At 52.6% G+C, this 12,903-nt stretch overlaps 5 protein-coding genes across 5 annotated transcripts; 2 read left to right on the top strand and 3 right to left on the bottom strand.

Annotated features, from left to right (window-relative positions):
• Nucleotides 1–218: 218 nt before the first annotated feature.
• Nucleotides 219–1,400, bottom strand: COCVIDRAFT_91551 (hypothetical protein; the record flags this gene model as incomplete). Its single annotated transcript, XM_014704089.1, has 3 exons — nt 219–994; nt 1,055–1,313; nt 1,365–1,400. 3 exons carry the CDS (start codon nt 1,398–1,400, stop codon nt 219–221), a joined length of 1,071 nt encoding a protein of 356 aa, XP_014559575.1.
• Nucleotides 1,401–1,971: 571 nt separating this feature from the next.
• COCVIDRAFT_91490 (hypothetical protein) lies at nt 1,972–2,226 on the top strand (the record flags this gene model as incomplete). Its single annotated transcript, XM_014704088.1, has 1 exon — nt 1,972–2,226. The coding sequence occupies one exon, from the start codon at nt 1,972–1,974 to the stop codon at nt 2,224–2,226; it is 255 nt and encodes an 84-aa protein (XP_014559574.1).
• Nucleotides 2,227–2,699: 473 nt separating this feature from the next.
• COCVIDRAFT_91564 (hypothetical protein) lies at nt 2,700–2,984 on the bottom strand (the record flags this gene model as incomplete). Its single annotated transcript, XM_014704087.1, has 1 exon — nt 2,700–2,984. The coding sequence occupies one exon, from the start codon at nt 2,982–2,984 to the stop codon at nt 2,700–2,702; it is 285 nt and encodes a 94-aa protein (XP_014559573.1).
• Nucleotides 2,985–5,084: 2,100 nt separating this feature from the next.
• COCVIDRAFT_91805 (hypothetical protein) lies at nt 5,085–5,321 on the bottom strand (the record flags this gene model as incomplete). The annotated part of the gene is made up of 2 exons (XM_014704086.1): nt 5,085–5,153; nt 5,211–5,321. 2 exons carry the CDS (start codon nt 5,319–5,321, stop codon nt 5,085–5,087), a joined length of 180 nt encoding a protein of 59 aa, XP_014559572.1.
• A 1,860-nt stretch (nt 5,322–7,181) lies between these two features.
• COCVIDRAFT_24255 (hypothetical protein) lies at nt 7,182–7,399 on the top strand (the record flags this gene model as incomplete). The annotated part of the gene is made up of 2 exons (XM_014703982.1): nt 7,182–7,310; nt 7,370–7,399. The coding sequence occupies 2 exons, from the start codon at nt 7,182–7,184 to the stop codon at nt 7,397–7,399; spliced, it is 159 nt and encodes a 52-aa protein (XP_014559468.1).
• Between the last annotated feature and the right edge of the window lie 5,504 nt (nt 7,400–12,903).

The following is a 12,903-nucleotide window of genomic DNA, read 5'->3' as shown; positions in this document are numbered from 1 at the left end:
ACTGATGGCGAAGTAGGATATCGTTAACAAACACGAAAACTCCATTGAAATGCATAACATGGTGGGAAACCCCCAGGCGCCGATGCAGAAGTCGTGCAAATGGTATCGTTGGCGAGATATGACAGAACAAAGCATGTCATAGGAAGGAGACTCTGAGTATGTCCAGGCTTGTCAAGGCCGATTGCGTAAGACGATTAGGTGCGGCGGCTTTTGGCCCATCATGCCGTCAGGGTGGTGCTGGAGGCTGCGTGGCAGCCTCGCTCATGTCGCTTCATGTTGCTGCGGACGCTGAAGGCTTTGCCGCATCCGGGTTGTGGGCACTTGTACGGCTTCTCGCCCGTGTGGCTGTGGCTGTGGATGCGCAAGCTGCTCGGGCGCGAAAAGGCCTTGTTGCAGGTGGAGCAGATGTAGCGGTCCTGTGGCTGTGGGAACTGTGACTGGCTTGAAGTGCTGATGTAGTGGTGGTGTTGCCATGGGTTTGAGCCGTTGGCGGCAGGGCTCGGTACAGGTACAGGCAGAGGCATTGCGTGCGGCTGGAAGTTTGAAGGCAAAGGACGCTGCGAGTAGAGTGGTGTGGTGTTGTACGAGTGCTGCTCGGGCGAGTAGAATGAGGCTGATGACGCAGCTCCTGGCGAGGACTGGTAGGGAGACTGGCCGTACATGGAAGCACTGTAGGGCGACATGGAGTGCGACTGCATCGAGTCACGCTTCATTGGAGGCACTGTGGAGAAGTTCTGCCGTTGTTGGTGAGGCTCCATGTTGTTGAGCGCACCGCCGACAAAGTAGGGAGTAGAAGCTGCTGAGTGGTTGGATGCTGCCGAAGGGGACTGGTTGCCGTCGTGTGCAACGTCGGGGTGCATTGGTGGAGTCGGGGGCAGGGTCATCCGTGAGTTGTTCGGGGCCGAAACTGGAGTGTATTGTGGTTGCGGCTGTTGTTCTTGCCTCAGTTGTGGAGATGCAGACTTTCGTTGCTGTGACTGAGGGCTCTGGGAAGCTAGGAACCAAGTTAGCGACAAGGCCAGGGGAGAGATTGATGGAAGTGTAAAGGACTTACCTGAATCAGAGGATGCGGGCTTTTCGTTGCCAGCAAACTCGAGGAGACTCGAGATGGACGGAAGCGAAGGCTTCTTCTCCTCGGCCGGGGGTGAAGGGGGAGACTGAGGCCGTTGCTGCTTTTGTGGTTGTTGTTGTTGGTGTTGTTGTTGCTGATGTTGCACTTGCTGTCGGTATTGCTGCTCGACTTGCTGTGTGTGGGCTGGTGGTTGTACCGGGTATGAGGAGGCCGCAACACCCGACATGGCGTATCCACGAGGCTGGGGTTGTTGGTAGTATGCCGGGTGCTGAAAGGCCTCGCGGTCCCGAACGCTGCCGTGTACCATGCTGGCGAGATGCATTGCCATGGAGGAGGGTGTGGTGGAGGTGGAGGAGCTGAGGGTCACGGGTCACTGCAGTGGGTGGGTGATGGGGAGAGAGTTGTAATAAGTTATGCAAAAGTGGGTGAAGGGGGGGTGAGTGTGGTGAGCGGCGAACGAGTGATGACGAGATGGATAGTAGTCTGAGCGACGGGTACGGGCAGATGTATAGCAGTGCCAGGAATTCGGGCCTGCAGCGTTCAAGTACAATGTCTGGCGGATTGGCGAGATTCAGCACAAAGCCCGTTCGCACCGTAGCGTCGTCGGTGGACCTGTCGTTCCCTGTCCAAATTGCGTTTGAGCGGGCGATGAGGCGGCGGACCGTTGGCAAAAAGCCCACCTCCAACTGCACTTAGCCCGACGCTCAGTCCCTTGCAACGGCAATGCAGATGACAGACGAAGGCGGTTTAGAGTAAGGATGTGCACGACCCGTAGTAATGCCTTGGCCGAGCGATGCGCCCACGCATGCCAGGCCGCCCAATCGACGCTGCGCCGGCGCAGGAGCGCTTTTCGGACAGTCGTTGCAGGGGCCCTGGTCGAGATCCAAGGACAGGCCGCGATGCACTGCAGATCGACCGTTCCAGGAGAAACCCGAGGAGAATCCTCGTGGGCTCGTCGGAAGCAAGCAAGCAAGCAAGCTCGCTGCTGCTGCCACCGCTGTGGCTGCTGGGATCGAGCAGAGGTCCCCCGGCACTGCCCTCGGAGCGGAACAACCCTCGCCGAGTCTCTTCGTCTCACACACACGCCGCTGCCGCCGCCGGATGACGATTCAAGTCGCCGGCGCTGCAGCCGTGCGTCGCCGACGGCTGATTGATATCTATGGATGTCGTACAATACACGCTGTCGGCTGGCTGGCTGGCTATCCTGTCCGGCCGTCCAAGGGGTGTGGGTTGGTGTGCATGTGCGTGGTGTTCTGCGAGTGAGGGAGGAGCCTCGGGGTCACGGGGCTACTTCTCTCTGTCTCCCTCTCTCTCTGCACGGCCCGTCAGGCTGTCGGATGCTGATTCCAGACCGGATTCCCACTTTGTTCTTTTCGCTCGCGGGCGTTGTTGTGCCTCGTCGCTTCGAGGGGTGGGTGTGCAGCCTCAGGGCGTCGAGACAACACCACACGGGCTGACGAAGGATCGGGCAGGGGGTGGGCAGACGGGAGGAGGGGGGAGGGGGGGCGAAGCGTGGGAACGGAACGGCAGAGATTGAAAGAATCAAACACTTGAGACAAGCCAGACACGGTACTGCACCTTGAACACGCTTTAAACGAGCACACGGGCAGGCGCCCTCGAATATCGCCTACATCAAGAAGGGCTGCACAGTTGGACCCGTCGCAAGCCATGTTGTGATGGCTTGCCCATCGTCCCGCCAGAGGTATGGCACATTGAGGGAGCGGAAGCGAGTCACGGCGTGCACTGGGGCGCCAAAGCAGTCTAATGCTAACCACCATGGCGGTGACTTGTCCGCATCAGGGCCGCCATGGAGTTTGGGGGTATGCGACTGATTGGCCTGCATTTTGCAGAATAGCGAGGGCGGCAGTGGAGAGTCGAGCCTGGCGAAGCAATAGAGAATGCAGAAGCGCATGATTTGCTGGCAATATTGAGGCAGCAAGGCGGGCGGCAGCGGCAGTGGTGGTAGTGGTGGTGATGATGCAGCGCACATACATACTGACATACATACATACATGCCATGTACATCCATCCATACATAGATCCGTACAGCATGTATGTATGTACTTACGTACGTACATATCTACTTGGAAAGTGTACCATGGCCACCATACAAACTCAGAGACGTCGGCGAGGCTGACTCGCCCCTCGACAAAGGTCTCCCCGGAGAGGCGCCAGAAGAAGGGGAGGGAGGGGGAGAGAGAGAGTTGTCGAGGACAGTGCTCACCGCATGTTGGCGTTTGCTGCTCTACTCTGCTGCTAGCAAGTAAGCGATGGGTGGAATGGCCCCCCCCCCTTCCCATTCATTCATTCATCCATCCATCCCATCCCATGGCCATCCCCTCCCCCCCATACGGCTGCTGGTTTCAGCATCAGCATCAGCACACGCACAGCATTTGGATCAGGGCAAGCGCGGGAGGCCACGGCGGCGCGACGGATGATGCCTTTTTCCAGCGACCGTCTCCGACCCCAGTAGCGACGACGTCGTTGGGGCGCCGCCAGGGCGGGATGGCGGCGTTGAGCCACGGCTTGGCCTCGTCCGACTGTGGAGGATCTTTGAGAAAGAGGCGGGTCGATCAGCAGCAAGCGCATGCAGCTAATGCCGGGGGGCCACGTTGGCTGTCACCGTCGCTGTCGCTCGACAACTGCTGTAGCCGATGACATGCCGCCACCAATCCACACGCCGCAAACCCCCCATCTCCCGACCTTCCCTGGCGCTGGCCCGCCTTCGAGAAGCTGCGTGCTGCTGCAATGCCACACCGCACCTGGCCATCTATCTATCTATACTACTGTACTCGACACTCCACTCTCCAGTCTCCAGTCCGATGACACAGCAGACACTTGCCGCTAGCCAGGCCGAAAGACGCCTCTGCCCATCGCCGCTCGCCCACGCCCACGGCATTTGCATTGGCATACCCCTCGCCCTCGCCCTCGCCCTCGCCTTCATCTTCGTCCGCCCCCAATATAACATGTACACTACTTACATACCGCCATCGCGTGTCTCGCCTTCCGCCCTGCTGTTTGGCGCTGGACTGTATCAGATATGAACTGTGACTTGATCCCTCCGTCTACTATCCCCTCCAGGCTACTCTACTCTACTTGACTCTGCTCCTGCATCTGCATGTACATACGTACATACATAGACGTGTAGCATATAGCAAGCCCGTCCGTCATGCCTGTGCGACAACACACGGGCGGCGGACGGCAAACCTGCGAACCTAGAATCACGTGCACGGACACGCCATCCAGGGTTTTCCGTTGATGGAAAATTTCCCAGCTCGGGCCACCCTCCACCCACGCCCGCCGCGCGACTCGCGCGTATCATACCGTCTCTTTGGGTTTCGCGCGCGATGCAATGCACCGCACACGTTGCTCCCATTCCCATTTCACCCCGCCCTCATCCAGCTAGTACGTACGCAACGCATGCTGCCCTTCTCTACCGGCTTGACGCCATGCCCACCCGCCTTCCCCTTGAGCAAGCCCTAGGCCACCGCTCTTTGCTTGCTTGCTTGCTCGCTCGCTCGCCTGCCCACCGCGGAATGCGTGCATGATCTCCCGGAACAGACCACCACCAGCCCAGCCCAGGCATACACACTACTGTAAGTACTACTGTACATATCTGTAGCTGCTGTCTCTCATCTCAGGGCGCGTGGGATTGGCAGGGGGATCAATACCTGGACCGCATCGTGACCCATCATCAGCGGGAACACGCTTGCATCCATCCATCAGTCTGCCTCCCTGGTGCCATCCGAGCGATCCTCTCGGCGTTTCATTGTCACGAACCGACATGCCAACACCCTCCTCACTACTCTCCCTGGCCGCCGCACCTTCTGCGCCTCGGGCTCGTCTCATACTGGCTTGCTGGAGCCTTGTTGCCTGCCTCTCCCCCAAGCACCACAATCTTCTCCATCATCACCTTGTCACAAGCGATGCCGCCTAGCATCACTACGATTGAGCTGTTGTGTCGCCTCCCGCCCGGGCCATGACGCCTCCCAGGGTATCCCGGCTAAAGTATCTAGGCGAAGCCAGTGCGGACATGGCAAGGCTGCTGCCTTAATTGTATCTCTCTTATTGGCCTCTGCTCCTGAAATAATCAGTCGATCTACCGGCCTTCTTCCGAATCGTATGAGGCACAATGTACCTGGGTACATGGACCGCTATGACGCCGCCTGGGGGTTTCGCCAAGCGCAACGCCATCGATAATCCTAGGAACAACCGCATTGGCCCGCCAAAACCTCGCATTAACGGCCATTTTCGATTGGCCTGAAAACAACGCCCGTTACACATGTATGCCCGTCGTTGCTCTCCCCAGACATGCAGCGTCCATTTTGTTTACAGTGCACTGCCCAAGACAACCTTCTCGATACGAACACAAGCGCAAAGCTCCTATGCCCGACTTTCCCAAAGTAATGTGTAAAATCCCTCAATCTGGTACAGCCGGACAACTGATATCTCCACTGCTTGACTAGTCCAAGGGTTCTCCTGGTACATTTAAGAAAAACATACCAGCCTGCTTACTCGTGCAAATTGGCCAAGGAAATGAGCAAAATCCAAGTGAAGCGTGACCGACTATTTAGGAAATACATACTACATACGTCTTGAGCAAACCAATCTTGGTATACAGAGGCATTTGCAAGAACATATGGCCTGCTCTGACATTGCTTGTTACTGGACAAGACCATTGGGTCTTATTCGCATCCTGCGGCACACAATACGCCACGTCAAACGCGTCTGTATCGTCCGTGGTTTACACACATACTTACACGTTGTTCCCTTCTTGCCCAACCGAGATTGTCTTTTAATATCCACACTCCCGGCATTCGGCTTTCCAGCTCCTTCGGCCATTATACCATCTCGACGACTCGTTATTAATGGGGTACTCCTATATTCTCGTGTCATAGGCCGCCCACCTGCTCCTTGTCAAAACAAAATCGTCCGCAGCCCTTCTTCTTGAAGCCTCACACATGGCTCATGTCGAGGCATCCCGGGCTCATTTCTGCCTTGCCTTGCCGTGCCATCCGCATGCAAGCCACCGTTGCTGAGCGGCTCCGATGATCAAACACGTTCTGTCCACATGAGACTTCCCAATACCCAGCCTTCGCTCCCCTACCAAGTCACAGGGATGCGGATGACAGGGTAACAAATGAGACCTAGCGGCCCGAATGGGGCAGTAGAGCTCCCAAACAGGTCAACAGCAACGACAAACGGTCCAGTACCGTGTCGCGCACCCTGTCCCGTCTTCTTCTTGTTGAGTATGTCTTCCGGTTCCATTACGCCACGACAAGGGGCCACGTAGATCAGTCCAGAGTCCTTTCCCACCAACACGGCGAGATGTGCTCGGCTGACCGTGAGATTCCCCAGGATGTGACACAGCCAAGTCTCAGATCAGCCGGATCAAAGGGAATGTCCACCAATACTGACCATGTCGGATGACGGGCGGACTGCAAACCCCCCGATTTTCCTGTCAGCTCTTGTGCATTGTGCATCACCGCCGATGAAGATCCATTTGCAGGGTATTCGGTACGCCTTCCATAAACGATTGTTACCGGTATCTACCGGAAGGATTCACTCCCCATTACCAGAGTGGACATGTTCGTCGACAGACTCGGTAGACGGTGCAACGTGCGCCAGCAAGCCTATCGAACCCTCCTGTTTCACCAACACACAAACCTTGAAGTCCACTTCTGCAAGACATCAAGCCGCTAACTTGACAGAGACTTTGACCGTCGCAAAAAGCACAGTCTCTTCCATATACGGCATGTAGAGATTGCGATCTGTGGTCTGGCCGACGTGTCTGTATCCCTCCCCTCGTCTTGGTCTAGCTGGGTATGATATGCCGCCGATACCACAGTGGATTAAAAAAATTGTGGAAATAAACTAAACGAGCATCATCACTGGATACGCTGATGCTCCATTTCTGGGCCCTGTCGACACATCTCGGCCTGACCCACCAAACGTCCGCGTCGGCTTGCCTCAGTACCCTGTCACTGCAGAAATCGTTAGCGTATCTTCGACCATGTGGCTGATGTCCGGCAAATCGATTCGTCAGGACGGTGTGACAGGACGTTAGCATCGTTCTCGCGCGTACGATGGAGACGCTACAGGCCACACCATGAAAGCAACCGCTACTGTTCTGGGCTTAACGGCTCCGCTTATTGCTTTTGATTTACCCCCAGGCTTGGATCTCGAACAGCCCGCTATCTCCGTCAGTGTTCCCCCTGTTTCCTTATTCGAGCTGGCAGTAAGACTGGCACCAGATCCGTATCGCTATGCGCCCCAAGGAGTGCTTCAATCTCGCAGCGCCACAAGGCTGGCTTCTTGAAAAAGTAATGGCACACATACACATGGATTACATTCTGCCAGTTCATCTCTACGATTGGGGTGAGATGCGGAGAATTGGTCGTCTAAGGAATCCTCCTGCAGAATTCCATGTCAATCAACACTCAAAATGATCCGCACCTAGAGTGCAAGGGGTGGGAGCGGTCAAGGAGACTTTGGTGCTTTTTTTTTCTGCTGTGGATTCAATCTAGGCGTGCATAATGAACGCAGGACCAAGCTCAGATGGTTTCCCGCTGTCTATGCGCCTATGCCGTGAGCCAAATCGTACCCTGACGCTTTGGCCCCATCAAATTAGTGACCGTTGTTGTTGTTGCTTTTTCCATCGCAACGTCTATCCGCAGTGAATATTGATGGCTACAGATTAAGCATCACATCGACGATGTGGAGGAATCGAAGGATTGCATCGCAATATTAACCCGATGACCCACGACACGTCAATCATTCCTACCCATGCGCTTCGTCTGAATTTCGGCATCTGATCCCTACGTACTTAGCACTCATCAATCCCGGAGCTACGGGCAGATCCCCATCCCTTCTGCACAACAAGGGAAATGATCACGGACGAACGTACCCGTCCAGGACTGTCGGGTCCAGTCAGTCCATGTCGGCACAAGCGCCTATTTCGCATTCAGCGAAGCCTCCCGCCACATTGCAAGTTGCAAGTTGCAAGTGCCGTCACATGTGATGACCGAACCCGAGCTGGGGGGTTTCAATGCTGGGGCTCGCGACGGGTTCAGGAGTGATACCAAAAGAAAGTCTCTGTGGGGAGTGCCGAGCGTTTTGCTCTGCTCCACTAAGCGGTTGCATGTATGGAGCCCTGGTACAGCATCGTCCGAAGCTACCGTAGCATCTAAACATTGGGTACGGTGCGCTACTCAAGGCCGGAAAGATTGCGCTGCAGGGCACCTTGGTTGAAATGACTGCCGTGAGGCAAATGGCGGGGCACAAGATCACTGTCGCCACTGTCGTTCGGCCCTTCACAACGTGGACGACCATCAGCAGATCCACACTTACCAACCTGGCTGTCGGGAGATGCCCGCGGCCGCAGTGATGTGTTGACGTGGACATCACTCTATCGAAACCTAATCTCCAACACGACAGTCTGCTTGTGATGGGCATGCAATGCCCGCCAGCTCATGCAGCCCGTGGATCATAAACATGGGTTTCAGGCCATCACACTACCTCTTCTTGCTCACACTACCTTCTCTTGGTAAGCCCAATGCAAGTCTAATCAATCGCTGGGTTGGCCTTTTTTTTTTCTGTCAGTCCTGCCGGCGTTAGTGCTGTATCACGCATTCTGGACTCCGGAGAACGTCCGAACAGGTTGTAGTATGCCCACTGCCATGCTTGATGCCCCCCATCTACGACGACGGTCATCTCCCCCCCCCCCCTGCTATCACTTCGCCGATGATTATCTTGTCATCACCAAAGGATGGAACAGCACCAAATAAGCTAACGCCAGTGTAGTGCACATCATATGGTCCCTTAATCTTTTTTTTAGCACCTGGCTCCAGTTGTTCGTCTCGTTCCCCTACTTCCGTCCCATTCCTGCTGACGAGATGCTGACACAAGACGGGGGGCGATACCCGAGGGAAGGCCTGGGATCTGCAGTCGCCTGCAGCTGCAAACTTGATATTTCGTCGGCAGAGGGGAAGGTATGACGACATTAACGCTCCACACAACGTCTATCACCAAGGTACTGCCGGAGGCGCCGACTCCGACGTACATCGTTATTACAATCATCATGATCACCAGAGGTCTAGAGTTGTCTGCATGTTGCGATACACCTGATTCAACGAGGCTGCGGACAAGACTCAGGCAAATCAGCCCATGTACGGCCGTAACCGTGAGGCTTGTGCGGCCTTGGGTTCTCCGCATGCATAATTCCCATGGACAAAACAGGCCTCCCTTTATTTCTTCGTATGTATCGAACACGGCCCCCCACACCACAGCTCAGCACACAACCCCAGCAACCAATACCATAGCCAAACGTGCCCTGGCTGACCCGATCCACCTTTGTTGCCCACCCACTCCTGTGTCGCCGCTCCTACAATCTTGGAATTGTCATCACGCCGTCCGATCATATTGCCCCGTCCGTCATCATCAACCTATCCCTTCTTCTCGAATAAGAAAACCTGACTGCGGGACCCTCTACCTCGTATCGAACTCGAGCACCGACAAATTAAACTTTCCCTCCGTATATGTGTATATGCGGCGTTGATCGCTCAAACTCCCCAGCTATAGGGCGTCCTGCTTTTGTTGATCTCCGGTACATTAACTCCTTTTCTCCATCTCCCCATTTGTCTAACGCATACTCTCTTTTTGTGTTGCACCTTGCAACTCCATCACCCCCCTGGCGTGGCTACGCTGCAAGTGACGTATACCTGCATACTTTACTTGCCATGGGTGCGTGATGGGGGCGGCGTAAGTGTACATATGTGCTATCTAGAACAAATAAGCCGCAAAGGCATGTGTTGGGGCGATTCGTATCAGCACATGTCTGATGATGTATGTGTTCAAACTCTCAGCTGAGGAAGCAAGCAAGACTCGCGACTTTTACGAACATGTGGCTTCGGTTGGTCTCGCGTATCGGGCCTTATGTTGCTTGCGGTAGTACATGCATATGCATATCTTCTTTGTTTTTTGGTCCTTTTCTCAATACTAGACTTACTTATTATTTTAAATAAAAAATTCGATGCTCTTTTGCTTTTTGGCCAACTGCAATGCAGTATGCAATGTACTCATGCCCCCCCCCCTCTCCCAACCTTGGAAAACTGCAACTAAAGCAGAGAGAAACCTTGTCGTACTTGCTACATTTTTAACCTTGACTCTCTTACTTCCTGCACATACTATGGGCGGCTGTGCATATGTAGCTTGGGGGAAGGGGGGGGGAAGGAGACATGTTAGTCATGTGGTCCACGTGCTTGTCCACTCTAACTCATCGCGATCTTGCGATCGTTGAGATCGCGGGGGGGTCGATCATATAGGCCTTACAGAGAGTATTCTACCTGGGCGTACAACTACCGTACGTACTTTGTTTCCAAACGGTGAGAGACTAGGTCACGCAGACACATATGCCTTCCCACCCTCTTCGCTCTTCCCTTTTTTCCCCTCCCCCCGTTTCTGGTAAACGTTGCGGTTGGAGGAGAAAAGAAAGCCTGGCGTATGGGTGTATGTGTGATATTATTACCAGGGTTCAATAAGACGGAGGTGTTCTATTCTTCGGGCGGCCGGTCCCGACCAACCGCCGCGCTGGGCTGGGGTGTGGTTTGTTGCCCGGATGACGTGGTGGATCGTGGCATCAGGGGTTATGGGGTGGGCGAGTAGGATTGAGAGAGGGGAGGGGTAGGAGTATCGGGTGATGTGGCTTGTGAATTGGGGGTGTTTGCGTGGCGCCTTTTTTTGTTGTTGTTGTGGTTGTTGTTGTTGTGGTTGTTGTTGTTGATGATGATGATGATGAGGGTTTGAGTTGGGTTGTGGATTTTGGTGGTTGGAGCGGATGACCGGGTGCGTATGTGTGTGTGAGAGGGCGGGTATGGATGGTTGGGTGAGAAGCAAACTTGGCGGGGGGTGGAGGATGTGGTGGTGGGGAGGTATAGAGGATGTGGTATAGCTCTGAGGCGGTTTCTTTCTCTTTCCTTGTTCAACCCTTTTTTTCATCGAAATTTGAGATTTTTTTATTCAGTAAAAATTTTGCAATTTTGACTTGAACTTTTTCTAATTTTGTATCTTGGTATTGTCTTGATGCATTGGCATCCTAAAATCTGTTTGAACTTGATGTATCGCTTTTTTTTCACGGATGCTATGAACATTTTTCATAGTTTAGATTTCTAGTGTCTTTTTTAGACCGTTTTGATCGAAACACTCATATTATTTTTTCTGTGGCATGTTTTTTCTGATCAAGAATACTTCGCACCATAATCTTACGTGTTGCTGCTTTTTCAACTTTGGGGAAAGACGGGAGACTGTTATTCCAATACAATCAAAGAAGAAAACACAAATTTCAATACCGTGATTGCTTCTTACACTGTCACACCATCTTTTCCTCTATGTTCTTCTTTCCGATATGACAAATTATAATGGGGACAATATCATAATTTCATGAAATCTCAGGGACTACTGAATATTGATTGCACTTACAGCGATATTTGTCCAAGTTTGCGACTCGAAGATACACAGTGAAAATATTCACGCCGCAATTTCGAACATACCTATAATATCTGTGATTGCCCGCATTCACATGTTTCGCATATGTCAATACTGCTGATTTTGAGGATATGGCAGGCTCCCTATAATAGGGTTCCCATTGTCCCATAGGTAAACTATTGGAGCCGACGTAGTGTAAATTCTGTTCTCGATTTCAAGCATCAGACGTGGTCAATAATCTTACAATAGAAGCATCGAATATAAAGGATGTGAAAAGTGATGTGGCATCTATCAAGCTAGAGAAAAGAGAACAATATATCGTGAGATTATAGCCAGCGACTGGAAAAGAGAGGAATGAACATTTTAGAGAGCATCGAAGCATCTTTTGTTAAGGCTATTGACTCCAGGATGTGAAAATGCTACGAATGTGATAGCACCATTGCCATTATTTTGGACGATGCTCATAAGCGTCTAAAATGATGAAGTCTATTCATACTATTAGGAAAAGATATGATATTTCCGTCTATTAGGTTTTTCTTTCGTAAAATTGGATGCTAAGCTGTTGTGAAAGGATGACCACTCCTCGAATGATTGCATACTTGAACGTGTATGTGATGTCGCTGCAAAGAGTCGTATGAAGGGTACTTTGGAATGATGTCGTTCCAGGTTGGATGACTCAAGAATATCGAAAATGAGAGTGTGCTTCTTGAAATCTGTGCATCATGTAGGTTGAAAGAATTCAAGGAGATAGTTCGATTACCCAGAAAGATAGAAAAAAACGGGAGGGATGACTAAGTGATTCTTACACGGCATCGGAAAAGTGCTCTACAGCTAATTGGGAGGAGACGGGTTATCGTACACGAGCTAGGTCATGATAGGGAAATATCACACAGATTTGATGACTTTTGTTCGGATGTTCATGTACTACATGAAGATCATCCAAGTTATCTTGAATTGTTGAGCACATAAGCTGGAATATGAGACTTTAAGGCATTGAAAGCAATGACTATATAGTTATGAATACATATGGGAGATGCCTGGTAAGAGAAAGAGTACTTGAGCTGGAAGCGATAAAGAAGATCGTGTAAGCGTGGAGCAAGATTGACTGTAGTGTATGTAAGGGCATCAAATACTAGGGTCTCTGTCAGAACTGTGAAACTGGCCGACCATAGTTACGAATTATGTATTCGAAAGCGAGCTGCAACTCGCATATGTTGTGTTCACTTGATGACGCGGAAGGGATACTGAGTCCAAGATGCAAGCGGCCGCGAAGCTTAAGAAGTCTTTCCCGTTCCTGGCAGTCCATGAAACAGGTATCCTCGACGATGTAAAATGCGTCTGGTTGCATA

The sequence above is a fragment of the Bipolaris victoriae genome, assembly GCF_000527765.1.
Source record: "Bipolaris victoriae FI3 unplaced genomic scaffold scaffold_18, whole genome shotgun sequence".
Lineage (NCBI taxonomy): Eukaryota > Fungi > Ascomycota > Dothideomycetes > Pleosporales > Pleosporaceae > Bipolaris > Bipolaris victoriae.
The sequence above is the reverse complement of the archived record's forward strand: the minus strand, read 5'-3'. Positions and strand labels throughout refer to the sequence as shown.